At 39.4% G+C, this 26,611-nt stretch overlaps 1 protein-coding gene and 1 long non-coding RNA gene across 5 annotated transcripts; one reads left to right on the top strand and one right to left on the bottom strand.

Moving 5' to 3' along the window:
- Positions 1–187: 187 nt before the first annotated feature.
- Positions 188–26,243, bottom strand: LOC136342460 (titin homolog). 4 transcript variants are annotated; one of them, XM_066288298.1, is made up of 10 exons: positions 26,140–26,202; positions 21,723–21,869; positions 21,536–21,666; positions 10,816–10,900; positions 9,675–9,868; positions 9,439–9,619; positions 9,085–9,382; positions 8,508–8,897; positions 8,166–8,413; positions 188–8,113 (listed from the first exon to the last, which is right to left on the bottom strand). In XM_066288298.1, exons 4-10 carry the CDS (start codon positions 10,891–10,893, stop codon positions 3,524–3,526), a joined length of 5,979 nt encoding a protein of 1,992 aa, XP_066144395.1. In that variant the 5' UTR covers positions 10,894–10,900; positions 21,536–21,666; positions 21,723–21,869; positions 26,140–26,202; the 3' UTR covers positions 188–3,523. The 4 variants fall into 4 exon arrangements, with proteins under 4 accessions (XP_066144395.1, XP_066144397.1, XP_066144396.1 ...); XM_066288300.1 differs by lacking the exon at positions 26,140–26,202 and having other exon boundaries at positions 21,727–21,951; XM_066288299.1 differs by lacking the exons at positions 21,536–21,666; positions 21,723–21,869 and having other exon boundaries at positions 26,140–26,243.
- On the top strand, positions 21,942–24,323 carry LOC136342468 (uncharacterized). Its single transcript, XR_010732646.1, has 3 exons — positions 21,942–22,153; positions 22,217–22,392; positions 23,613–24,323. It is a non-coding gene; the product is annotated as an uncharacterized lncRNA (long non-coding RNA).
- Positions 26,244–26,611: the final 368 nt, after the last annotated feature.

Genomic DNA, 26,611 nt, shown 5'->3' with positions numbered 1-26,611 from the left:
TTGATAATGCGTAACACGCGGGCCAATCTGGCCGAATTCTTTATCAACGCAGCATAATTCAACTTTGGCGTTCGGATCATAATAACTTACTTCACTATCTTGATTTATAAAGCACTCTTATTGTTGGGCATTAAGAATATGCATTTCTATCTTAGAACGGGACAGAAGAAAGTAAAACAAGTAGAACTTAATTCAATCACTTTAATGTGCTTAATTTACACAAAACTTACCAAATCTATGGTAAATCAACAGTCAATGTGCTAAAAGGCACTCAATAATGGTTAATAACAAAATTTACACTTATGGAATACAAAACGTGAAAAACATCTGATACCTCGTTAACAGTACAATAATTGATATAAGTGCTATATGGATTTTGGTAACTAGATATCTACTAAAAATAGATAATAATAACTTTTATTCTCAAAGAAAAACCTTCTTGATTGCGTTAATTTCCTATTAGTCTATTTAATATTACTGACCAACCGAATATGAACAAATTCAAAGAATAAATTCTCCCCAAAATTGCGTTGCCAACAATAAAACAAACCTTAACCAAGCCAATATAAAACTATGTGTTAGTAAGGACTAGCCTATATCACCCTGTAAAGCAAAGTTTTTCTATGAAAATAAAGCCTGCCACGGATGGCACGCGAAGGACGCAAAAGCCAAATTTCAATATCTTTCTTATTTCTTATTATGTTCATCTTAGAGCAGTCTTGAAACTGCCAAAAATAGGTAGTAGTGACGGTAATTTAGGCAGCAAAATCTTAGATTCCGAGCACGAGACATCTCGTTGTAGACGAGGACAAGTTGCAATGAAACGTCAAACGGTTTGAATGAGTTCACCAAATAAGCTGAGAATATATAAAAAATTTTCCAAAACGTTTTTTTTTTGACTCATGGTTTATCTTTAAAACTTTGAAACGGCATATTCTTGAATTGTGCAACTTTACCTCGGCTTAACCGGCCTTGTTTCTTTTATGACTACCGAGGTCCTCGTGGTTGCGCTCGAGAAACGGACACCCTGTATACATTTTACTCAAACAGGGTGTCCGCTGTATTACATCACCAATATGTATCCTATTTTATTGCATCCCATCCGTTGCCGGCTTCAGGCGTTATATAAATATACTCTATAAACCCACAATAATATTATACTAAAATATTTACAAAACAACTAAGATTATTTAGGTACAAAACACTTCTTTGAATCAGCTTTGGAATGCGCTTGAATCTTCCCTTATGTGTGTATAAAAATCTAAGTCACGTTGTAAATTTCAAGGCATTTCTTTGAGGAGATTTCTTTGAAGGCAATGGGAATGTTCCAGAAAAAGTCTGATATGTCGCGAATCAAATGATAACGAAGTGGGTGCAATGGTGTTCTCACATCGCATTAATGGGTGTTTTGAAAATATTTAGCATTTAGTTTAGGTTTAGCACAACGTGTTACAATAATACTGTAATTTGTTATTATTATTTGTCACATCCAATATGAACATTTTAAATAAGCAAAAATTCAAAATCTTTCACGTAGGTATGTATGGATTGCAACACTCAAAAATATTTATGTATGTTATACTATAAACGCACAGAAATTCTTTTCATATTTAATGATATAATACATGGCTCCGATCGCTTCATTTTCACAACATGAGTAGGCTTCACGGATAGCAATATAAACGCTCTCTAGATTTGATGTACGTATATTGATGATATTTTTCTTTACTTTCAGGTAAAATTTAATAAATTTTGTTAAAGGGACAGTTACATGGGGGTCAAATTAATTAAAATATATCGATGGTTAAGTTTAGATCAGGTAAATTAAGTAGAAACAAAATCAATAAGGCCAAGGAGTGTCAGAATTATTGGCAGACTTTCGTGTAGATTTGAATCGAAATAAACACAACAATTAGAAACCATAAATAGATAGATATCGAAATGGTGTGAGAGAACTTACCGCTCATTTTGAGTGTATCAATATTTACTTACCCCTGTAAAAACCGGTAGTCTAAAAACGTGTTCAAACCAGTTTTTCTGCATGAAAATTTGTTTGAATTTTAATTTAAAACCAATCAAAATCACTTTTTGGCGCACCCTGTATCTGACCTAATTAATTTTCGTATAATATATCGTGACCTGAATAGCCTCCATTTCTTCTGTAATAATGTACTTATAAATACATTTTTAATGAACTACATCCAAAATATATTATTTCCACAACATCTATTTGATGTATAGATGTAACTTGAATCTATAAATATTTTCATTATAATAATATAAAATTTAATTGTACTATTTTTTTTCGGTTCCCCAAGAACACTCTTCAGGAACACACTCCATATAGATTTTTCTACTCGATTAGGAACATAACTTATATAATTATGTGTGGATATATTCCTCCACCCTGTATATAATTGGGACTGATCAGTTTCTTTAGAATGTTGCCGCTCAAATTATATATAACAATAGGGGTCGACTAGTACTTCGTACGTAAAATCAGCTTCAATGTCACAATTATAGTGAAAAATCACAAGTTCGCTAATTGACAAATATTCAAGCAACTGAGGACTAGTTTTGCTGCGTCGGCATTTGATGGCGATGCCTTTCGTTCCAAAGAATGGCGAACTTGAGGACAATCAATACGACAGATTTGAAACCAATCGATGTGGTTGACCTAACGGGTCAGTTATAAGCCAATAAACGTTTTGATTGCAATGCTGACAATCACAATTAAATTTATTAATAAACTAATCGCACTTCTTAATTCACGCCGCTCGATGGGAGCATCGACCGTAGCGGTCAAGTTCGTGACTGTGATTCGCGCATTGCAGTCGCAAATTGCGGATTCGGCGATGGAGGGGCTGCGCGATGTCACAACGCGCAGACTTGGGTCCGACGCATTGAGCCGACTTTGGTGGATCGATGAGGGAGGTGTATAGGGCGTTCCCTTTACGAGACGGCGGGCAGAAGTGGATTTTTTCGTTTTCAAAAAAATTAAAAAATGCAAGGTAAAATGTCGCTAATTTTTCTAGAGACACTTTTCCTGCCAATTCAATGCAATCAAACGTTTTCCGTCACGAGTCAGTAATAAATGGAGAATTCGAAGTCGAAATTACGGTCCCAAAGCTTTAAGAAGAACACAGCTATGTCACAACGTTCCGAACGAACAGGTCGACGAAGCGACGACGCACGTCACTGTGTTCTTTTTAAAGCGTTCCGATTCTACTTCTAATTCATTCTGCAATTGAAAATGCGGACGCAATATCAAACTGGTCCTACGTCTTGTCTTGTCTGCATGAACTACCAGAGGCACAATTGTGACGTTCCAATGTACCAATTACACCGAAGCCCGCACACTCGTAACTCCGATATCACCGGCACTATTCGACTATTTAAACCATGTAATAACAAATAAATAACTCGAACCATCGCGGCGGATGAACAAGGAAAATAAACTATAGACAAAAATCAAATCGACTAAAAACTATGTAAACCGTAATAAAACTATTTGGTCCCTAAATCACATGCCCTGTCTCACCGTAACGTTGTACTTTCTCTGAACCGTCTCCAAATTGTCCAGGTCGAGCTTGACCAACTCCACCACCGGCTGCTGAGCAACTCCGGAAAACTTGTTCCTTTTAAATATGATCTTCGGCTGGCCATCGTCGCCTAAGCGATTGATCACTGAATACCCACAGTTCGTCTTAAAACTAGAATAATCACTCTGGTGGGTGGTCACCGAGCCGGAATCTCTGTCCTCACTCGTTTTTCTTTTTGCGTTCACTTTGCGCAGGTGCCTGCGCACGTCGCTCTGCTCTTTCTGTCCTCTGCGCACTCCGTAGGTAGGGGAGCTAACCGGGCTCTTGCTCGGCGATCGGACATTTTTTTGACTCATGGTCTTCTTATAGTAAATTATCCTCTTAATTTCGTCCATTTCGCTCTTGGACAGTTTCTCGCTATTCAAAAACCGCTTCACTAAGCTGCCGTTGCCAGGAGATCTACTCTTGAACTTCGGGATTTGAATGTTGAGCGAGTTCAACTGGGAGTCAACGTGTTCCTTGTATTCCTGCAACTTCTTATCTCTAACATCTACGGGCACTAACTCGTTAACATCTATCACGGGTTTTTGAGTCTTAATAAGGCCACTAAAGTCCTCTATAAGGCATTGTTCTTGCGCCTGATGAGGGGTGGGCGCAGGTGAATTTGAATCCTCCCAATCGGAGCTGTTTAAAACGAAGGACGTTTTCACATCACTGATAGTCTTTGGTACAATTTCATTAATCGGCTGATCCTTAGAGTCCGACTTGGGACGTTTGCTTTCGTCGCTGTCCGTGCTGGTGGCCTTCCTCTTTCTGCTCACATAGTCAGCCAAAGTGATTTTCTTCTTGTTGACAGGCCCACCATTTTCTTCTATTAACTCGGAGACGCTAGGCACCATCACATGATTGGCAAACACCTTGGATCGTCGACGAGGATCTTTAGGGTGCATTCCATGAAGTGGGGGAGCAACTTTTGGATCTGTCGGAGGTGGGGGTGCAGAGTTATATGATGTGGATGAAGGGATGTCGTCACTGAAGCTCACTCGCTTTTGAGGAGCTTTTGTAGGGGTCTCGCATTTGGGCTCAGGGTTTTCAGCTTTTTTGTCTTCTTTGACAAGTTTGGGCTTTTTGGGGCTGCTGCTGCCGCAACCAACACAGCAGCTGCCTGCTTGGTTTTCGGGTTTCTTTACCGTCACCGCACTGGTTGGTTCTATTCTGGTGCAGTTTTCCCCTTTCTTCGCTTCCATTTCTTGTTGCTTTCTCAGTTTCTTCAATTTTCTCGCTCGCAAGAGTTCTTTGAAATCCACATACTCTTCATCTGCCTCAAGAACTTTGCCTTCCTCCTGATTTTTGTTAACCTTTTTAAGTTTAATCTCCACTTTTTCAGGCTTCCTGTCTATTGATCGCGACTTTTGAGCCAATTCTTTCTTCCGGTTTCTTTTCTCGGTCAGAACTTTCAGCATCTCTTTCTGTTCACTCTTTATCTGCCCCTTCTCGTTTAGTCTTTTTGACCTCTTCAAATTGACCTTCTTGTTCTTAGGACACTCCTCTTTCTTTGAAGAAGACACAGTGTCGTGTTGCACTTGTAAATCGGGCGCGTAGAGCTTTTTTGCTGCTTTTGTCGCGATAGGGGACGTAGATGTAAGATCCGAGGAGTCATTATAAACGTCATACTTTCGGTAACTGTTCACGTAGACATTTTTTGCAGTAGCAGAGCCCTCTTCAATGTTTGTAGAGGTTGGGGATAGAATCTGTACTTCCAATTTTGCCACCTTGGCCTTGACACTCTCCTCTAAAATTGTAGTTTCTGAGTGAACTTCCTCCTGAACTTTTTTCTGAGCCGTGTCAATATCCGAGGTGGTTACAGGCTCTAAAGGTATCTCTGGACTGTTTGAGAAAAGATGGTCTTCTTCGATAACTCCAATGTCTTCCAAAGGATTGGTAACGATCACTTCCTGAGCAGGGAGCTCCTCGATGAAGACTTCATCTTCCAAGGGATAATCGGTGTGAAAGATTTCTTGTTCTTCGTCTTCAAAGGCCGCTCCTACGATTGCTTGACATAGTTCATCTTCTAAACGAATTTCTTGAATAGCGTCCATGGGGTCTGGTAATTCTGATATGATAACGTTCACTGCATCTTCTTCAGCAATTATTTGATATGATGCATCTTCAGACTCAAGAAAGTTGTTTTCATTATCTACGTCGGAGGTTATTATAGAGGTTTCTGTTACAAGTTTTTCATGAGCTTCCGTGACGTTATCGGTTTCCTCTGGGAGGGAATTTTCAATTTCTTCAATTGGGACCATTTCATCTGCTGATTGAGCAACAGACTCCTCAAAAATAGTTTCTGCGACATCTTCAGAAAACTTCCCATTTATGATCGTTTCTTCCTCCTCATTGTTGCTTGCATTCAAAATTTCATCGTCGTGAGTTGCAACTTTAAGATCTTCAGCTTTTAATTCTTCTACAGCAACTTTGCATTCAACTTCATCTTTATTAGCTTTTTCAATTGGAGACACATTTAGATCTTCCTTTACGTCTTGTGTCTCCCGTCCTTGAATATTTGAAACTCCAGAGCATTCTTCTAGTTTATTGCTTTCAGTATGAGCATTAGATCCATGCACTTCGGTTATTGAGTTTGCGATCATTTCAGGTTTCATAACAGACTCAATTGAACCATCTGTTTCAGGCGCAATAAAAATTTTATTGCTTTCCCTAATTATTTCAGGCTCAAAATGAGTTAGACATACTGAATCCATTGACGTTAGTTCGATAGACATTTTGTTTGTAGCATTGAAGGACACTTCAGTATCAGATTTGTTAGATGATGAAGATATTGTTGGCTCATTGAGCGTTATGTTTTCAACTGATTCGAGACTTGATACTGTGGAATCCTCCATAATTTCACCAACTTCCATTAATGGTGAATCTTCGGATTTTATAGCTTCTGTAGATTCTCTTAATTCTGAAGGTGACTCCCTTTTCATTGAAGCTTTGCTTACAGATTTGTCCTCTAGCCTGCTTGATACTCCTTCATTATTTACCGTTTTTTCAAGTGGTGGTAGTTCTGAAGAGCCGTGTTCCCCACTGCTTTGAACTTCTTCGCTATTTTCAGGCTCTATTTGGAATGATTCTGAAGGCGATGGAGGTTCAATTTCCTTGCCCTTGTAGCTTTCTTCAACGGTAGGTTGTTTCGCAGGATAACCTTCATCAATCAAACTAGATTTTTCTTCAATATCTTCGTTGACGTTCTCAGGAGCTTCTTGTTTCACTGACTTGCTAAACTCACATAGTCTAATCTCAGCTTCTTCAGCATTTTCTTCGTCTTCGCAGATTTCTGAGTCGTCTGGGGAACTTATCTCGTCATCTTTTTGGAGACATTCCGCAACAATCTTATGATCATATTCAGCGGCATTTTCTTCCACATTTTGAGCAGCGTCCTCGATTGCGAAACCGCTTTCCTCGAGACCTTCCATAGAAATAACTTTTTCTGTAGCGTTGTCACAAAAATCATCGAAACTTTCAGCTTCTTCATTGATATTCCCATTCACATCCCCTCCCTGACAGGAAACTTCGTAATTGTGGTTGCAATCCACCACAGTATTCGCGTCTGACCCTAACGTCTTTACATTGATCACTTTCTTGCCGTCCACTATTTTGACAGTGATCTCCACGAGTTCTCCAGCTACTTGAAGAAGTGCCGAAGGCCCTGATACTTTAAGGACGGTTTGAAGAGTATCTGGCTCATTCTTTGTGAATTTTGTGTCTGAAGTGAGCTGCTCCAAAGACGAAAACGAAGTTTCATGCTCCAAAAACTCTGTCACCACCTCGCTGCTGCATACTTTAATGTCTTTTTTGGAACTGCTTCCAATGATATCGTCCACAGAAAAGATTCGTCTTCTTCGTTCTGCCGGAGGATTGTCGCCGCTTTCAATGCTAAACTCCGAGTTTTCCTCACTTATCACTGGGTCACACTTGCCCTCCTCCAAGGAACTCACGTCAGGGAACTGCAGGGAAGTAGCTGGAGGAGTAACAATGACACCGCTTCCCCTCTCTGAAGGCTCTACAAACTCCCCATCAACCACAGCGGCGTGTTCCGCGAAAAAGTCTATTAAAGGCATGCTTTTAGATCCCGGAGATTTGTACTGACTATCATCAGAGTTTTGGCTGAGATCTTCGCTCAAATTGGCTTTATCTAACTCTTCAGCCTTGCTTTGGTCCAGAGGTTTGTAGCCAATATTGTGATCCAGTTGTTCCAAATTGATGGGTGAGCAATTTTTGTCCACTAACTCCTTAGGAATACTCATACCATCCAATGCTGAATTATTCATTTGGTGGTTTGAGCAGTGGGAAGTCTTCTGCGAAGGATTGTCCAATACTGTGTTTTGGTGAACGACTACCTTGGTTCCTTCTTTGAGCTTATTGGGCATCATGCAGTCCGGTTTGGACGTCTCCATGATTTGGAGGTTCACCACTCGGTCTTGCGTGGAGCTTGCTTCCGCAGGTACATCTTTGTTGGTCTCAATTATGCGTACCATTGTGCCGTTCAGGTACTGGTAGTTATCCGAGGACTAAAATTTCTTGATGATTAGGGTAATTCCAAAGGAGAAGGAAAAAACTTACCAATTGGAAACTACCGTTCTCGGAAGTAACGATGGAAATCCCGTTATTTTCAAAATATTGCACATCGTTGGGGTTGATCATGTAGAGGGTGCCAGGTGCGTCTTCGCGCAGCTTATCCCTTATGCCGCCGCTCTCCATTGAATTGTTCATTTCTGTTGCCTGATCATCGTCATCCCAGTTCTCGATGAACTTCTTCAGACTCTCTGAGGGTGACACGGTGTTTTCTCCTAGGTCTTGCAAGTCTTGACCTTTAAATTAAACGTTATTTCGCCTTATTAAAACTTCTCGTACATTTTCCTATATTCTCTCTATTTTAAATTATTTGAATTTGTATTCACTTACCTGATAACTGATGATGTCCCTGCATAAACTGCGCAGGTCTGGGCCTGCAGGCCTGCGCTGGATAGCAATCCTGCGGCATGCGTCTGTGCTGATAATGCTGTGCATATTCCGGACCACGGTGTTGCGGATACTGAGGGTAATTGGAGGCGGGAGGGACCTTTTGGTGTAAGGAATGGTAAGCGTTTATAGGAGGCATATGCATGCTCTCTTGGTAGCTTCTTCTACTGGGCGAGGCGCTTCTCTCCATGTGAGGATACCGTGGGCCAACGGGGGCCATTTGTGGTGGTCTCGTGTAATTGCACCCCGCCGGAGGGTAATTCGGATAAGGGTGACTGGGAGTTATGGGACAATTGGGGTTGGCGGAGTAGGGGTTGGGCTGGTGAATTGCACCTGTTGAAATTTAATCGTAGTAGTAATGGCACATATTGGGGAGTAGATAAACTGATATGTCCACATGAAGCAAACGAGTTGGTCAATTTTTGTTTGAACTCGACTTTTTTTTAATACAGGCTTATTGCCAACATCCAATTTCCAATCGATAAAAGCTATATAAGATTGTTCCTATTCCGAGTCTCACCAGGGTAATATCGGGGATTTTGCTGGCTGTACATAGTCCTTTGATCCATCACAGGATATGGAGCCTGGGTATCCTGCAAATGGTGATCGTTCATTATGGATCTGGCTATGGACGGCCGCAGCTGACTGAGTTTATTCAAGAAAGCGTTGTCCGTGGGCGTCGGATTGTACTTCCTCATGTTCTGATTCATCATCTGATTGAATTTAGGAGGGATCGAGTGATGTGGCATCTGCTGAAAGTGATGCTGATCCTTTGGGTAGTACTGAGATTCCGGTTTAAACAAGTTCGGGAAGCCATTCTATGGGAGAAAATGATAAATAACAACAAAGTAAGAAGAAGTTAGCGCATAACTACCTGCGAAGGGTCTTTATGCAAATACTGGCCATTATCGGGAGAATATTGCTGGTTGCTTATATGCTGTTGCTGGATATTGCACATCTCCATGTACTCCTTAGTTTTAGGTTTTTGTATCACAGATGTTGATATATGGTTTGGTTGGGACGCTTCTACTAAGTCTGAGTATTTCAATTGTGGGCTACAACACAAAAATTGCCAAATTCGATTTAAAAGAAGAAGAAAGTTTTACAGACCTGTATCCCGAAAACTGAGAGGTTGCATAATGATAAGCATCGTTCGCTGGTGGATAATGGTTATGCGGGGCCACTCTGGCCACATGGCTCTCAGACATTGGCTTCTGTGGTTGCGATTGGGACTCGCCATTACTCTTATCTATGTCCTTTTTGCGAAACTGCCTAAGCGAGCTGATAGTCGACCCACCGGTTGGCTGAAAAGTGAACATCAAGATCAATGTAGAGTGAAATGGCCCAGATAAAAAAAATGCTTGAAGGAGTACGATTGCGAGTTACTTAGAAGGCTATACCTATACTTTATGAAATATACGTCCTTGTGGGTGGGAATCTGGGTGGAAACTGGCCAGGTTCGTTAACTAGGAAGTGGTTTCTTATTACATGCTGTACGTAAAACATGTTAAACAGGCTTTAAAATAAACCCAATATTAAGGTAATTTATAATTTTTGAAAAACCATGCACCGTCGCCTAGACCTTTATGCAACCTAATGCGACCATGTTTAAATATCGCCTGTGCAAGGCGAGACCATCCAATACCGACGTGAAGAGCCAACAAGGGATCGCCCTACATTAACGTATTACATAAGGATATTACACCGCACACCCTCTCAAGTAATGGTAAGACCAACAGGTGAGATCAACGCAACTAAGGGAAAAGTTCAGGTGAAAACGGGGATCTTAGTAAAAATATCGCATATTTACAAAAATTGTGCATCAAATAGGCGACTTTTCGTCTGATTTGGTGGTTGCATTTGGTCAACTAGACGTTCTGTGGTTTATACACGCTGCGAAGTGAATTTATTTTACACATGTGATCAACGCAAAAAAAACCGTATAATTTTATTAAATTTATTTATATAGAACATCCCTGGGAAAGTGCACATCAAAACCTTCACAACCCAAAACAATTTTACCTCTCTATCAAATAAATCCAACGAAATGCACGAAGTCAAATCCCTGGCCGGCAAAGTCAATAGCAAATCCATCTCTTCCATAAACTCACACTAACGACCAACCTCAAAAACACTCAAAAACCCGCATCAAATCCTATTATTTCATCCGCCACTACTATCTCACGACAAGGTACTCTAATAATTCATTCGCACCACATCGAGACGTAAACAAATCAGTGATGGTACCTACCGATGGTTCGGATGCCACGAACTGCGACGGCGGGTGGACACTGGCAGCTCCTTGGCCGAACTGTCCGACATTCTGCATTTAGGCACTGGAAAAAGGTAAACAAATCATTAGCGGTTATCATGCCACGCAACAGGTACCTATGGTAACTGGTTTTCGGGAATCGACCCATCGAGAGGCAGGACCATAACGCGGCCTTGAATCTCTGTTTATTTATTTATTTCAAGGCGGGCTGCAATGTACTATACTGCCTTGGTGTTGTTATGTTTTTTTTTCTTAAAAACTATAAAGTATTTAAGTGGTATGGTGGCGATTTAACGAACCGACCAGGCAAGGTCGGATTTTCTGAAGTAACGCGTATAATGGGTCTCGACAGAATATTACGTTCAAAATTTGTGCAAAAAACGAATCATTTCAAATCGGCAAAAAGCCTGTTCGAGTCCTTGAAATTCGAACCTATTGGCTGCTTTTCGTAGCAATCGACACCACATGACTACGTACATGTTAACTGAATAGAAGATTTATTTTCAACGAGGAACAGCCGGGAGTTTTTAGCTTTACGCAGAACTATAATAAGTACAATGAGTGCGAGGTAAATAATAAAATTTCACAATGGAAGTTGCATTTTATCGGTTGCCATTGATTACTGCACATACACAGCGAATGGAATTGAAAAAAAAATCAGTCAATTTGCCCAGGGCAGTGAGAAAAAGAAAAAAAAAACCGTGAAGCTTTGCCACCCTGTATATCGCAAACGGTGCGTTTCTACCCATAGCTCTATGGCGTTTTTTTTTTTATTTTACAGAGTGCCATAGCTCCCTGAAATACCTCCACGATGTCACGCCGTGCTCTGTGTGGCCGCAAAAGATGAAACATGTGATTGAGCAAAAACATCACATTTGATTGTCTCGAAGGTGTGGCAGATGCGGTGGGTCAAAGTCCACAAATTGAACGGTTAAAAAACTTTCTGGCCATAGTGACTGTGAAAATCACTTCCTGCAGGTGCCCGCCTGCGACTATCATTACGTATAACTAACGGAAAAATTTTCCTCGCCTAGGACAACTCGAATTTCCCTCGCAGAGTAATAAAACTATTCAGCAGTCCGAGAAATAACCTGTCACGTTTCAGATATTTAACTGCTTCATCCCAAATGATTCAAAAACGGTTTTTCTCATTCCTCAACTACGAACAACAATCTAAACGGCAGCATTGTGTGTGACAGAGTAATCACGGTTATTATAAACAATTACACGAGCCAACCATATCGTGCGTAATTGCTACGTTTCGGTTCCAATATTCCTATTGGATTAGTAAATTCGTGTTTTCGAAAGAAAACGGGGTTTTCTGTAATCGAGAAGAGCGTATTTTCCGTTCTTTTTTCTCTACTAGTAGGGAGATCTTGGAGGTAGGGTTGATGGGGATCAACTTGGAGCAATTAGCGCGCGAGAGACGGGTACTCAACTCGATCAACCTGAAAGTGATTTCAATTTCAAATAATTCCTCCATTTAATGTCAAACGTGTATTCCTACAATTCAGATAAAACGACTAAACTGTACTTCACCCGAGACATGCCGGAATATAGCATCTCTTAGATTTCATCGAAATCTGCACCGGATCACTGAACGTGAGCGTATAACAACCTGCAACGATCGCTGTAGAATAAGCATTTGAAATTTGACAAAAATCTGTTAAATTTTTCTTGTAAAAATCAAAGCTGTCCTGCAAAACCTGCTTTTTCGCTTTAAGCCGGAGCTGGAGCGAAATGCAGCAGCTTCAGTAAGGCGTTGCAGCGCCATCGCCGTTCCAGTGCGCCCTAGTGTTCAGATATTCACTCACAGCAGAATCTGAGAAAACGCTAATTTAACAGTGAAAATCCTGATATGTCTGGTATGTCTCGTGTTTTTTTGCGAACGGAAAGGGTCCCAATTATGTGGTATTCAATATGTTGCTAGGGCATAGGCGCCACCTGACGTCATCGCTGTGGTTGAGTCCTTACACCACTCTCAGCAGCTCTAACATTCTTTTAACGTGCGAGCTTTGTCCGCCATGTAAAATACCGCAACTGCACCAACGGTGAGAACAATAGCAAGTATTAACCTTCGAAACATCGAAGCCAACAAGTTTACTAATATTCCTCATAAATCTATACTTTTAGACAATTTACGCGATAAAAAACTTGCATAATGTAGCTATCTCAAAACTGGTTCTAGACAAACTACCAGGTATTTAATACATTAGCGGCTGAATCGATTCTGCGCTTAATGAAGACCATACTTTTGGTTTTTCGCCATTGAAAGACCAGCTGTTTGACACAAATTAAACTGCACATTTCTCACAGGAAAGGGTTGGTCCTTCCCCTCCCTCTAAAATGCTATGAAACATATGTCATCGGCAAGCAATGCTGTGCCGTAACCCCCACCTTAATATCGTTAATAAAGGTCAACCCCTGCATGGGTTCGAGCGGGGAACCTTACGGAATTCCATGTCGAGTGTATCTGATGGTCGAAGAGTTACCATGAGTCCTGGCGAACTGCCGTCTAAGTTCTCATTCCGAATGCGAAAATTGACAAACATTTTTAGATAAATTATAATACTCGAGTTTAGTAATTAAATAAGAACGAGATATACGATCAAAAGCTATGTGAAAACGGCATAAGCTACCATTGGAGTAATGCCTCTTTTCGAGCCCTTCAATACTTTAACTGCATACAGAACAAGGAGCATCACTTGCGTTCAGACCCTTACAGAATGCTAATCGTTTAATAAGTTGTGCTCTTCAAAAAAGGCGCTTCTCTGGTTATGCAGGGCAGATTCGAGGACCTTTGACGAGATAGGGAACATGGATGTGGGCTCGTCATTTTTCCACTTATTCTTTTCGAACAATCCGGAAATATGCCGTTCTCAGCACATTTGTCAGTGGTACGATCAAAACAGCATTTCCACATTAAATTAGATCAGCTAGCATCGCATAACGATTAAGGGCGGATGTACTTTTCAAGCTATTAATGATATCTCGGATCTATGTCTATTTTACCTTTTTAAAACCTCCAGGAATGTTTCGAAGTGAATATCGGCCGGAGGTTTATTTACTATTTTATCAGCAATCTCGACAAAAAAGCGATTCGGACCGTTAGGGTTCAGCGAACTACTGCTCGATATTTTTTGGGACAAATGTTTACAATATCCCAGCGAACTTTACGGTTTTTTCCATTTTACATGTTTTTGCCTTGACAAGTTTATCTCGAGGAAATCTTCTAATTCCATTTACATACATACGCACATAGCGTGTTGCACATCGTCATCGAAACATTCTAATTATATATCGTTTTTATTTGATATTATTATCGATCACCATTAAAAGACTAAATAAATCGCTTTGGATATTGCAGTTTTCCGGAAAAACTTCGAATTTTTTCATTTTCAGAAACGTCCATTATCTCGTTACTCCGCTTCAAATCGAACGGAAACGCAGCTGTAGCAGTTACGTCATGTGCACAACAATCAACCACATGAAAGGCAGTTTAGATGCACAGCCATGTGTCGGGGTCCGAATAAGGACCCCGGCGGTCCAGGTGCGGAAGGACGCCCCGGCCGTCCAGGTTCGACAGAAGGTCCTGCCATACATGTCTATATACCTGAATTGTCGTTAATGTGGTCGATTCTCCTTTAAGGAAACCGGAGGACTTACGCATTGTTTACGAATAGTCAGCTATTTACAGTAATTTAAGTTGTTAATGAGTATAATAATTTAAGATAGCAAATACTCGTGTCCAAGATCAAATCATCGCTGAAACATTTATTGAAGAAACTAATCGATTTAATATCAGCTCTCGTACAATCTCAGCCTTGTGAGGGGCTCACTTAGTCAAGTGGCGTCGCCACATGCAGGAAAGACGAAATTTATAGTGGTTTATTGGTTTATTTCCATCTTTCGTGGTTCGCTCAACATTCACACCATTAAATATTCCCTTAAAGTCCACTCGGTATCTATTAAGTATATTCACTAAATCCGTAAAATGGCAACGTGGCGCTTAGCCTTTGTTTTTAGACTGGACCAAATGTTGACACAAACATGGCGGCATTGAGGGCTAGCGAGGTTGCCAGACGGAATGATAAATACCACTAATAAAATTTAACAATTTAATTGAGTAACTCGTTGAATATTCGTGGTCTAACCGACGAAGTTAGTACCTTTGGTATGTAAACTTTCTAGGTTTACAAATGTCAACAAACGTTAAGCTATAATTTCCAACAACTGTTACAGTCGCATAAACATTCTTCCTTTCAAAAACAAACAGTTGTGTAATTGACCCTCGTTATTTAACATAACAAGAGTATCGAAATTTGTTAAACATGCCGACGAATGTTTAAAACTATTAATATTTGTCCTTATTCTTGGGTGCGCAACCTTTGTAGTCCAACTGTACAACAATGAGCACACCAACGTGAAGTATTGGTAATTTTGCCAATGGCAGCGCAAAAAATAGTAGGTACATAGCATTTTCGATAAGGCGTCGTCTGGGGAGTTTTTCATGTAACCAGTTAATAAAGAAATGCTTGGGCTATGCTTCCAACAGGAGATAAGCACGTTCCGTCCATTTATTAGCGACTACTGAAAATTCTCTGATGAACGTAGCACGATTCAAGCAACGACAGACCTGACACTCCACAGTCCGAATTGAAGATAGGAATACAGTGGATTCCGATTATTATGTACTCGTTAGGCAGCAAAAATAGGGTGCTTCGTAACAAGAGGTATGCTACAAAAATACAATAAAAAAAATCATATTTTTTCCATGCAGCGCATGTTACACACATATGCCTTTATTTAACAAAAAATCTGAACAAATCTAATGAAAACTTAGTAACTTATTATATATATTAATTATATAAACTTTTGAATTTAACATATATGTACAAATACATGAGCACAAAAAATGTCGATGCATGTGTACATAGTACATATATGTGCCTCTGTATATAGTACGTATGTATTAAAAATATGAATGATAAATTTTAACAGAAACATTGTTAGATTATAACGACATATAAACAGTGCTGTATTTATTCAGTTCCTTTCAAAAAACTTGTTATTTTTGTTTGCCGGCTATTGTCCGACAATCTTGCGTTCTCGATATGCCCTTCAACTTTTAGGGCCGCTTGGAGAGTATCATCAGATAAACTATCAGTAGATTCTAAAAAACGTATAACACTTTTAATAGCACAAGGTGCCTCGGAATGACTCGATGGTTTTTCTACATCTTGTTGAGCATCGTCGCTTCCGTCATCAGAATTTTGATGCTCGTTGAATATGCCTAAAACTTCAGCAGCAATATCGTTATCCATCAAGGTTTCCGTTGCTATTACTTTATCATCAGCTGTCCAATAACTATCGAACTCAGCAAGATGTGTTTCAACATTTGTCAGATCTTCACAGTTAGGGCGCGACCGATCACTAAGGGGAACATCCCAGTCATCACAGTTCGTATCAGTATTTTTGTATTTCTCAAATCACCGAACCAGGGGCAACTCATCGTTGAGTCAAATTCCTCAGCCGATTTTATGAAACCTCCATGTCGAAAGCAGTTTTCAAATAGTTGTTGGCGTACCTTCATTCCAAGATTGCGCGATTAACTTTATCGAGTCCCAGGATGGTTATGTTGAAGGGTTCTTTATTATCTAATGATTGGATCAGACGACACAAAGATTCTACGATAATATGCTTTAAAACATTTAATTGTGCCTTGATCCACTGGTTGCATTACCGAGGTGCAATTTGGTGGCCAAAACTCTAATCTGATATTTGTTAGATTTAGAGTTTTTGGCTGAGCTGGACAATTGTCTACCAGCAGCTATATTTTTCTATTTTCGCGTCGCAAATTTTCATCCCGATCCTTCAAGTACTTTTCAAAAATTACTGGAGTCATCCATGCTCGAATGTTTGATTTATAAATTACTGGCGAAATTTTTAAATTTTTCACTACCCGCCATATTTTCACAAACCCAAACGATGTGCCTCAACTTTGATCGCTTCCCTCCCACACATTTTCCTCCCCTAAATTTGAGGGTACGATCTGGAGCGATCCTGTAAAATAACCCAGTTTCGTCACCATTGAAAATATCCTCACTGTTGTAATTTTCAGACATTCCAGGCTACTCATCATCTAACCAATTTCGGACAACTTGTTCGTCAACGTCTCCTGCCTCGCCAGAAACCTTACCGAAAATTTTGTCCTGTTGAGTTTTAAAACGTTTGAGCCACCCTGTAGAGAACTTCAAAACCGTCGCCATGTAATCCTCAGGATAAATCTTTGACTTTTGTGTCACAACTGGACTACTTCGGACTTCAAACCATCGTAGAAGTGCTTCAGCTACATCTGCACGCACGGGATTTCTAATTTTGTTTATCCTCTGGGATTTATTTCCATTGGCGAGCTTGGTCTTTCGTCGATTGCTCCAAATTCTGGGAACCGTTGTTTTTGCCAGATCTTTTCGATTGGCGATTTCTGGTTTCCGAATGCCACTCTAAATACTTTCAATAATGTCCAACTTCTCTTTAACAGTTATAGGCCTGAGTTCGTCTGCCATTTTGTGCCAAGCAAAAAAGTACCGAGCATTCACTAATGTAAAAGCATCAGACTAAAACTGCCGCTTTTAACAATGTGTGTTCGGCACGATCCTGCGTTGTAAATCGCCGGCATCTTACGGGAACCACCGGACCACCATCCGGCTATATCGCACAAGTGTACTTTACACCCGGACTTGGCAACGGAACAAAGAGACAATGAAAGACGCTACAGAGGGAGTTAATATTGGACATGATACGTTATAACCGGCAAAAAATCGAGAATATTTCGACGGGACCAGTAAAATACGTACTTAATAATCGAAAGTGCGTTATATCCCATGTTACGTTATGGACGGAATCCACCGAATTCACTTGCAGGATTGGCAAGATTCCGGAAAGCTGCTTGCGATTTTGATCGCCCTGTATACACCACAAAAATTCAGTATTCGTGGTCTTAGTTTTGGGTGCTCATTTGCACTCCAAACACGTTTCGTCATATCTCCGTTGTTACACAAAACTATCAGGCCACTGTGCCTGAAATTCTGAATGGCGTCTCGTCGATAATGTTATTAATCGGTAACTTCGCAGCAACAATTACGGACACCGCAACGGTATTTTTCCATCGCAAAACCATTTTGTAAATGGAATTCTGGGCGCAAACGAAATTGAAAAAACAATATCTTTCATTAAGTTATAAAACACACGATTATTATTATCGCTAATATTAACTGCATTCGATAAAATGCACGTAATAAATAATATTTAATTAAATTAGCTTTACGGCACGTCGCCAGTGCGCTTTGCAAATCTTTTCATGGGTCGTAAACAAGCTTAAATAAATACAAAAAACGCCCTCAATGGGTTCAGAATTAAAATTCATTTCCAACCAAATTAACATGTATTTAACGTGAAAAAGTCCACATACATATTCAGTGCTGTGCACTACATTGTTGGGCAATGCCCTTTTAAAATCCAAGGATGTGTTATTTCCCGAGCAAGTCCTATTTTTGATGCACCCACCCATAAAGTCCTTCATCAATTATTAAGGCCATCACCTCGTTTCAGTGGTATTTTTTAGTTCAGCGAATCGATAAATTGTTATTAAAAATGAGCCAGCTCCGTTGGTCGGAATTGTCGTATTGTGTCCCAAAGATAAACAGGCCAAACGGAATGTTTCGTTGGTTTTCGATGATTAAATGGCGATTAACGTCGATAAGAACCAAGACAAATAGTCTACAAGCGATTCATCAGGAGCCGAGCGTCGTTGAAAATTGATATATTGATGAAAACGGTTGTCTTGAAACAAGTTTGGAACAAACAACGATGAATACTGATGTTCCAACTGACGATTAGATAAGACAACTAAGACAATCTTCGTGCAAATACCCATTGCAAACGTCTTGAAAGTGATAATTATTATTGATGATAGCGTTGCAGTGCCGTGCACATCGCCTCATTTGAGGTCTTTACGTATGCACTTTGAGGGGAAGCCCACCTCAACGCAATTACATCGATAGAAATTATTTACGAGGCAAAAAAGAAAATCGCAATATTCATAATTCAACGACACGGAAGGGTTAAAAATTGTCTCTGCTCTATACGCAGTTCCGACTAATTCAACATCTTGGGTGGCGGTATCTTGTTTTTCCTTCGTAGATAACGGCGTATAATGATATGTGTGCGGTTGGAAAGTCGGAAAATTCTAAACTTTATCAGGAATGCGCTAAATTCTTTAGGGTTTGAATGAACGGGCGAGCTGAAACTTGGCAAATTCCTAATAAAATTTCCCGAATTCTAACCACATTAGTTTGTCAAATGCAGCGACTGCCACTGTCCATTACTTAGGCAGGGAAAAAGGTCGGCGATTCACGGTGGTGTAAGATTTTTAACGAGTCGGACCTACATGCATGTATGTACTTGCACGTAGCCCTGTGCTAAAGTACAATAAATCAGCTGAAAATATCGAAATTCTCATACACACGCTATGTCATCAAAACATATCCTCTTCCGGTCGCAGTTTATTTGAAAATAATTGCTACAATAACCTCTAAACCTGAATAAATTTTTCATAAATGTGGAAATGTTCATTGCTCAATGTAGACATAGCTGTCTAGCTATACAGGGTACTCTATTGAACGGTAACATCACATATTTGAAAATGTGTCCTATACCCTCTCGGTGTCGAAGGGGGATAGTGTGTGCGTGCCTGGATATGATTAAAAAGAGAACTTTCGACGTCCATCATCGTCCCAATAAAAATAGCCGTGAAATGGTCCATTTCTGGTTTGAGTCGTTTTCAAATGGGTCAACGTAACGTGCTGTTATAATAAAACTAATGGCCATGAGAAAAAATTTATTCCTTTAAGATCCTATATGAAATTTCCTATTAAAAATTATTAATATGTAAAGCAAGAATTTGTGAGTATGTAAATTTTCGTAATTGAGCAACCCATAATTTGCATGTTAAATTTTACTTACTCTTTAATATTCATTACATTTCACCAGCAACATCGACATTTCGTCACAATTTCGCTGATTACATAATTAAACCGAATTACTTCTTTACCCACAATATACAAAAACCAAGTCTACTCCTACAGAAAGAACGGCGGTAGAGGATCAAGAGTAATTATTAGTTAACATTAATGCGCAAGACAGATTCATATCAGTGGCAGCCACTAAAGCCCCACTATATCACCTGGTGCGGAAATCATCGCGGAACCGTGATTTTATGAAAAGCAGCAACGTGGCGGGCCACCATTTTGGTGGTGATACTACCTGGAAGAAACGGTTATTTGTCGCGATTGCCGTTTTGGGAATAGAAATTTTCCGCACTTGTGGTGTCCACGTTCCTTCCTCGAATAACAGTAAATGCTGCCTGGGTGCTTAAAAATAACGAGACACAAAAGGCTCCTTCGATCACTTACAACTCTAGAATTTGCAAAGAAATGTTACTATAGATTTCGAGCCCCTTCCAACAATTTGATCATGTGCATCCATGAGGAAGCCGTGTTGGGGTGTCACAAAGTATTACAATAATCAAACGAAATTAATCAAATAGTTGGTTCAAGGAGCTGGACAGAAGACCTCTCTGGCCCCGATCTCCGTGAGGAAAACATCGTTCGGGAATGGGGAATGAGTGAATTGCCCCAGATAAAAAACTTAATTGCTCAACAACCGCAACTCTAGTATACGAAACGATCCTAAACTTCAAAGGCATGCCATTTAAGCAACTATTTATTGCAATCAGAACCCGAGACATGCGGCAACTCAGTCACAAAGAGGTGCACCTAAGAGGTCAGCTATACGATGATTCATAAGAGATCAGCCTATGGGAACTGAATAAAGAGAATTTCAAAGTGCGACATGAACCTCTCTTAAAGTGCTTGAGCCGCATATTCATTCTTATGAAGCTTTACCTGATATGTACGTAGATATAGCTTCTTCTAAAATATAAAAAGTATGTGAATGCATGAGACACACGCAGGTAGGGGCATCCTTGGATTATCGTACGAGGTTATTTAAGTCTCATACGTTGCGCAAGAAAATTGCTACATTTCTTCCAAAAAAATGATCCAGTGGTACTTTAGTACGGTAATTTACGTACTGATATGATATCTCGGTATGTGTTCGACCGATTTTCGATGTCGTACCCGATTCTACCGAAATCGACTTTTTTCAACATTTCCCCCGTATGCTCCAAGTATGTATATGCGCTTTCCGGATTAAAATATCAAACGTATTTACTCAGACTTCAAATATCGGCTAGAAATTCTCACTATGCATTTCACAATTCCAACAATTTATATCCAGCATAAGCGTCCAAAAACTGAAACTGGCGATACCACTTGAAAACTACTGGACGAACTTGACACGGTTTCGGATCATTGCAAGAACTCTCTTAGGAGGTTTAACGGACACGGAGAACTAGTTGATTCGGCAGACCTCGGAACGGAATCATTTCGAAATGTGGAAGCCCTATCATCGACTCTTTAAGCTCTGGAAACCCAAAAAATATGGCTAAATGCGACTAGACGCGTTTGATGGGCGTTGCCATCGAGACAAAGGCGTTACCAGGTGAACGGAATCGAACTAAATAGAATGAATAGAATATGAATGTGGCTACTCCAACGACAACCCAAAACCGCCTTACATTCTTTGGTTTGCAGTTCTATTGCAATCTCCTTGGAGAGCGGTTTTAGGGATACTTTTGCCTCCATTGTACCGCCGAGACAACACATCTGAACAAGTGCACCAACCTCTACTTTACCGTCAAATCAGATCCTAAAAACATAATAAGCAAAACCACTTTTCGGGAACGTCCACAGAAAACAACTCACCGACCACCAGCACCATTCGCCAGGTAAAATTCTGCAAAAATCATCAAAGACCGTCTAAGTACGGCAAACAAGCAAATATTCTGTTCTAATCTTGGAACTCAGTAAGATTATAAGCCCCTCATTACCCTGATAACATGGACAAACAAACTGGAAGGTTAAAAACACAATAGGCAAAGATCAAAATACAATATGATAATTTTTAAGTAAACATTAATTATTGCTCTGGTTATCAGTTAATTTCGCTGGCAAACATGGATAGTTACTTTTGTTGTAATAACTGTAGTAGTACCGGGCGTAATTTGGTAAATGTTTGGCGCACACGTAACCGTTCCATGGTACTAGAAAAACGTAACAACGGGAGCTGCGGGATACAGTAATGTCAATAAGGTACCGTTTAGGCTCACACCTCTTAGAAAGGGTGTTAAACAGTGGTCCGTAGCAACACATGCGTACCGCCAAAAACGTTAATTAATTTTTTTTTTTTTTTTTTGCAGTTTGAGAAGCTGACGACCGGGCGCGACGCTCACAGGGAAAAACGAATTTGTGTCGCCTAACTTTGTATCATATTTGTATAAAATATCATACCTATCTGATTTCACCGAGATAAGCGGCAGTGCGGTTATTAGAAACTACCGCATGATTGCCTGGAAGTGAGATAAAAATTACCACGGTATCTGCTTTACATATCAAGTCGATACACTTTGGAATATTTACTGTCACTTGAAATTTAATAGCAGAGCAGAGTTATTTTCGATATCTCCTATAATTATCCAATGTCTTGAAAGTGGATACTGCTACATGACAAAACTATGATTGTTCATACGACCAAAAATCGTGTACAAGTACCTAGGCACCTGTCCAGGCATGAGCAAAGCTCGTAAATAAACGACGTTTGTGTATCTTTAAAACGTTTAACAAAAATACCGATTAATTAGTGGTCAATTACAGCCAGTCGAGCCTAACGACTCATTCTAATTTGAGCGTATGGACAGGCCGGGCTCAACTCCGCTTTCCCAAGGTGTTCTCGTAACTTTTTAGGCAAAATTTGGGTTTCTAAAGCAGGGGCCCTGACTCGTGGCCACATAAACTTTCACTCGTTGCAGTTGCGATTTTAAGTAATCGTTAAATATACAAAGAGTTCAATGTTAATGGCTTAGACAAGAATAACAAGTTCACCTCATTGTTACATTTTTATGGTAATTCAGCAGAGCAACTGAAAAATACGTTTATTTTGAGGTTCATTCATGCATCACTTGAAATTACTTAATTTTGCAACAATTGCCATGAACAATATTTATAATTGAGTAAACTTCACTATCACCACCGAAATGTGCGAGGGATTAAATTGCTCAAATATAATGGCAATCATTTTCCTCTGCTTTCGTTTTCCATGATAATCGGGCCCACAGCAAACACCTTAGATAATTTACAAATTTCTTTATACAATTGTTCAATTACGATTGACAAATAATCTTGTTTGCCTTATACTTTTGAGAGTCATGGCCTCTGAAAGTTGGCGTAGTTGGACTATTTTGGTTGAGAAACGTTCAAATGTGCAAAATATTACTTTTCACTCTCGATATTTTGAAAAATGAATCACCTCTGTGAGGGTCACGTCAAAGACTTGAAGTGAGCCTCAGGCTAAATGCCTCTTTATCTTTAGTGTTCAGATAAAATCCATTTTCGCAACTGTCTGAACGAATCATTTTAGCTAACAAATGCACCCTTATCGTATATTTCCAAATCGGCCAGTACCGAGGAACGCAAGTAGGTACGGCAATTTGGGGTTCGTATTTTCTTTGCACCCCAAATCGTCAATGCCCGGTGAATTAAAAATTTTTCGAATTTTTTAATGTCATCTTGCAAGATTTTCAATCTTTACAATTTTAGTTCCACCATTCGGCAGGACACAGAACCACTGAACTTGTGAGAACACGTAAATTTAGAAACCCTGAAAACTGCGAGTATTTTCGTTGGCAGGAATCGCATACTGGGTGACCAAGATCGAAGATGCATCGACAGAATACATCGTTTATACACGTATTAGTAATTATTACGACCTTAACTCGAAATATTGAACTCTGTTAAATATTGCCATTGGTGTATATCAAATTTATCACTCCGATTCAAACATTGCCTTTCCAATGACTTACCGCAATTACCCTTTTTATGCACTTTTGCATATTAAACTTATGTCGACGCTTGTACCTTGTACCAGTCTAGACAGTCTCTGCCACACTTTCCCCTTTTTTTAGCTTTTCAGTTTGGTGGACATTTTTCTGTCGTTTCTCCACGTTTAGCCAGTATCTCCAGAAGATGCGGAGAATTTGAAAGAATTTTCAAAGCTGCTAAATATAGAGGCGATCTATATCTGGGTAAATTTTTTATTGGTAAGAATTCAAGCAAGTTCAATTCGACGTGGAAAATTGGCAAGGTAAGCCGGTTAGCTGCGGGTATCGTGAATTTGTCCTCAAAACTTTGGAACTCCGGATGTATCCATAATAGGTTGAGTGCCTGCTTCTGGTTTCCGACTTTTTTTTCATCTTATCCAGGCTACAGCCCCCGACATGTGCGTAGTATTCAAACATGCACAGAATGTTATGTGTGTATCTATTTACTATATACGCGCACGTGATAGATGTAGACAATAAGTAGGCACACGTGCTACAGGGTTCTACTCGAGCTACTTTTGCAGACTTCCCGTAGGACTTAGTAGTTAAAGAGTTTTAATATCGTATTAAATTTTTATTCAAAAATTTAAGATTTTAAACTATTAAAGCATCGATGAGAAATACGATTTCCTGGACTCTTTTAAGCATTTTCCCAATTTGAGAGAGTTCTAATCGACTGAAAAATGAACTAAAAATCTCTTTAATTTCATCATTTAACGATATATGAAACTGTAAAGTGTTTTCTAAAATATGCTCGGCAACAGCTTTTCGAAATTAAGCGTAGGAATCCCAATTATTTGAAGTTACCACGTGGTCTAAATGAATGCAAAGCTGAGTAATAGGAGCTCAATAAAATGCTGTTTTAAAGTCAGGGAAGTTTCAATTGGTTCCTAAAAGATTAGAAAAAATCAAATGTTTCCAACTACGTTCCTATTTTTTCCGAGAATCATTTGCTCCTCTGTGATAGGAAGTTGTCCGATTTAAATTCCGACGTTTTGTTTTTTAGCTTATTTACTTTGACTTGGTTCTAGTTTTTTTTTAATAGAATCTGGAATATCTTCTTATTCTGAATCTAATGCCGTATGGCAAAAATTGGATATTATGCACAAAGGTTGTAAAGTACATTATTATGCCCCAAATGTCAAACTTGAGCCTAATCTCTATATCTAATGGAATCAGATAAGAACATATGTATGTACTAATTTAAGGTACTGATTGCTGGCCAAAATCGCATGATGTGGTTGTCATATTCTTGACAGCACCACTATTCAAAAAATCAAAATGTCTGTTTGAATCTTGTCAAAACCCACATTAATTTATCATTATAAACTTTGACAGATCACAGAAATTTGCTATGGCATGTCCTTAAAAAAACTTAACAAGCCTGATACTTCAAGGACACTGAACGTGCTCCTGGAATTAATAAGAACTTGCAACCAACCTAGTTGCATCCAAAGAAACTTTTTCTGCTATCAATTTACCATTAATAATACATATAACTTTTGACATGTCTGATGACATATACGGAAAACGTCAGGTGTCAAATTTCGAAGGCTGATAAGGCCCGCTTAATGTGTGAACAATTAATATGTAGTAGGACAAAGTAGGTGATTAGATACGAATGGCACAGGACAAGACTTGTTTCAATTTATATATAACTGCGGTTCAAAGGTGCCTAAACCTGATAGAATATTTTTTTATTTTAATTTACCATTGCTGAATGGTTCTTAAAAACAGTTGATAAACAAAACAATTGGAAAAACCGATGCCAGGTGTGTTTGGATTTACCCAGAAAGTGTCAATGTGCCATGCCCGCCTCCAAGGATACCAACAACATAACTATTTATTGACAAAACTTGTCGGCAATTTGGCACAATTTAAGAATTTAACTTCGTCAAGGATGATCCAGGACTAGCAACTATTTAAGTAGAGTAGGTAATCAGAGCCCTTAATGATAGAGGTCTGCAAATGAAATTTAAGTCCCTCCATCGAAACATCGACGTGACATGCAAACGTTTCAATGCAAAAGAATTGAAAATATCGTGAATCCGTAATGTATTTATCCTCGGCCAACTAAGCATTGGAGACACAGGTAGGTGAATCGATAATTTGAGAATTTCCGCGAAAAATTAGCCGTTAAAGCCGATGACCTTCTGTGAGGACGAAGCATGTTGATAGGGAGATGCAAAAATGCAATTCTGATAATTTTTTATGAGAAATACATTGAGAAAAGTGGAAAAACTTACCTACTGACTTGTAACGCACATCACAGACACCGCCATGTTGAAATTAATGTCAAATATTCTAACCAAACTTGTGTTTACAAACTGCGACAAGCGTCAGAGAACCTCGGGCCTATATCGCATTTATCGGCCGGGATCAAGGTCAGACAAAACTCGATATTTGAAACTAGGATGAGAAAATTGAAAATCGAAATAAAAAAAAGAATTTTTTTTCATGGCGGTTCGAATTTTTTAAATTATGGCTTATTGTTCGGTTTAAAGTCAGGTCTAAGGTTTCTTTTGTGAACACCACTGTAATATCAACGTATATGCTATAGTTTCTGCATGAACGTATTGTACTAGTATTGCTTGGACCTCTTTTGTGAATCAGTCGGTTGTCACTAAACACCGGTGACAATTCCAAGATGGTATCTAGGTCTATAATTGAACGGTTACATCGACTTACTGCTTTATGGCACTGATGTAAACAAGCGAC

This window comes from Euwallacea fornicatus, chromosome 12 (genome assembly GCF_040115645.1).
Source record: "Euwallacea fornicatus isolate EFF26 chromosome 12, ASM4011564v1, whole genome shotgun sequence".
NCBI classification, from domain to species: Eukaryota; Metazoa; Arthropoda; class Insecta; order Coleoptera; family Curculionidae; genus Euwallacea; species Euwallacea fornicatus.
This window is presented reverse-complemented; position numbering and strand designations above follow the sequence as displayed.

Excerpts from the sequence above, each read along its gene's own strand:
- LOC136342460 (XM_066288297.1), bottom strand. The coding sequence starts at position 10,667 with ATGGAAGAGATGGATTTGCTATTGACTTTGCCGGCCAGGGATTTGACT. Across the intron at positions 9,383-9,438 it reads TGCATAAAGACCCTTCGCAG|AATGGCTTCCCGAACTTGTT; the intron begins GTAGTTATGCGC and ends TTTCTCCCATAG. Across the intron at positions 8,114-8,165 it reads AGAACGGTAGTTTCCAATTG|TCCTCGGATAACTACCAGTA; the intron begins GTAAGTTTTTTC and ends AAGAAATTTTAG.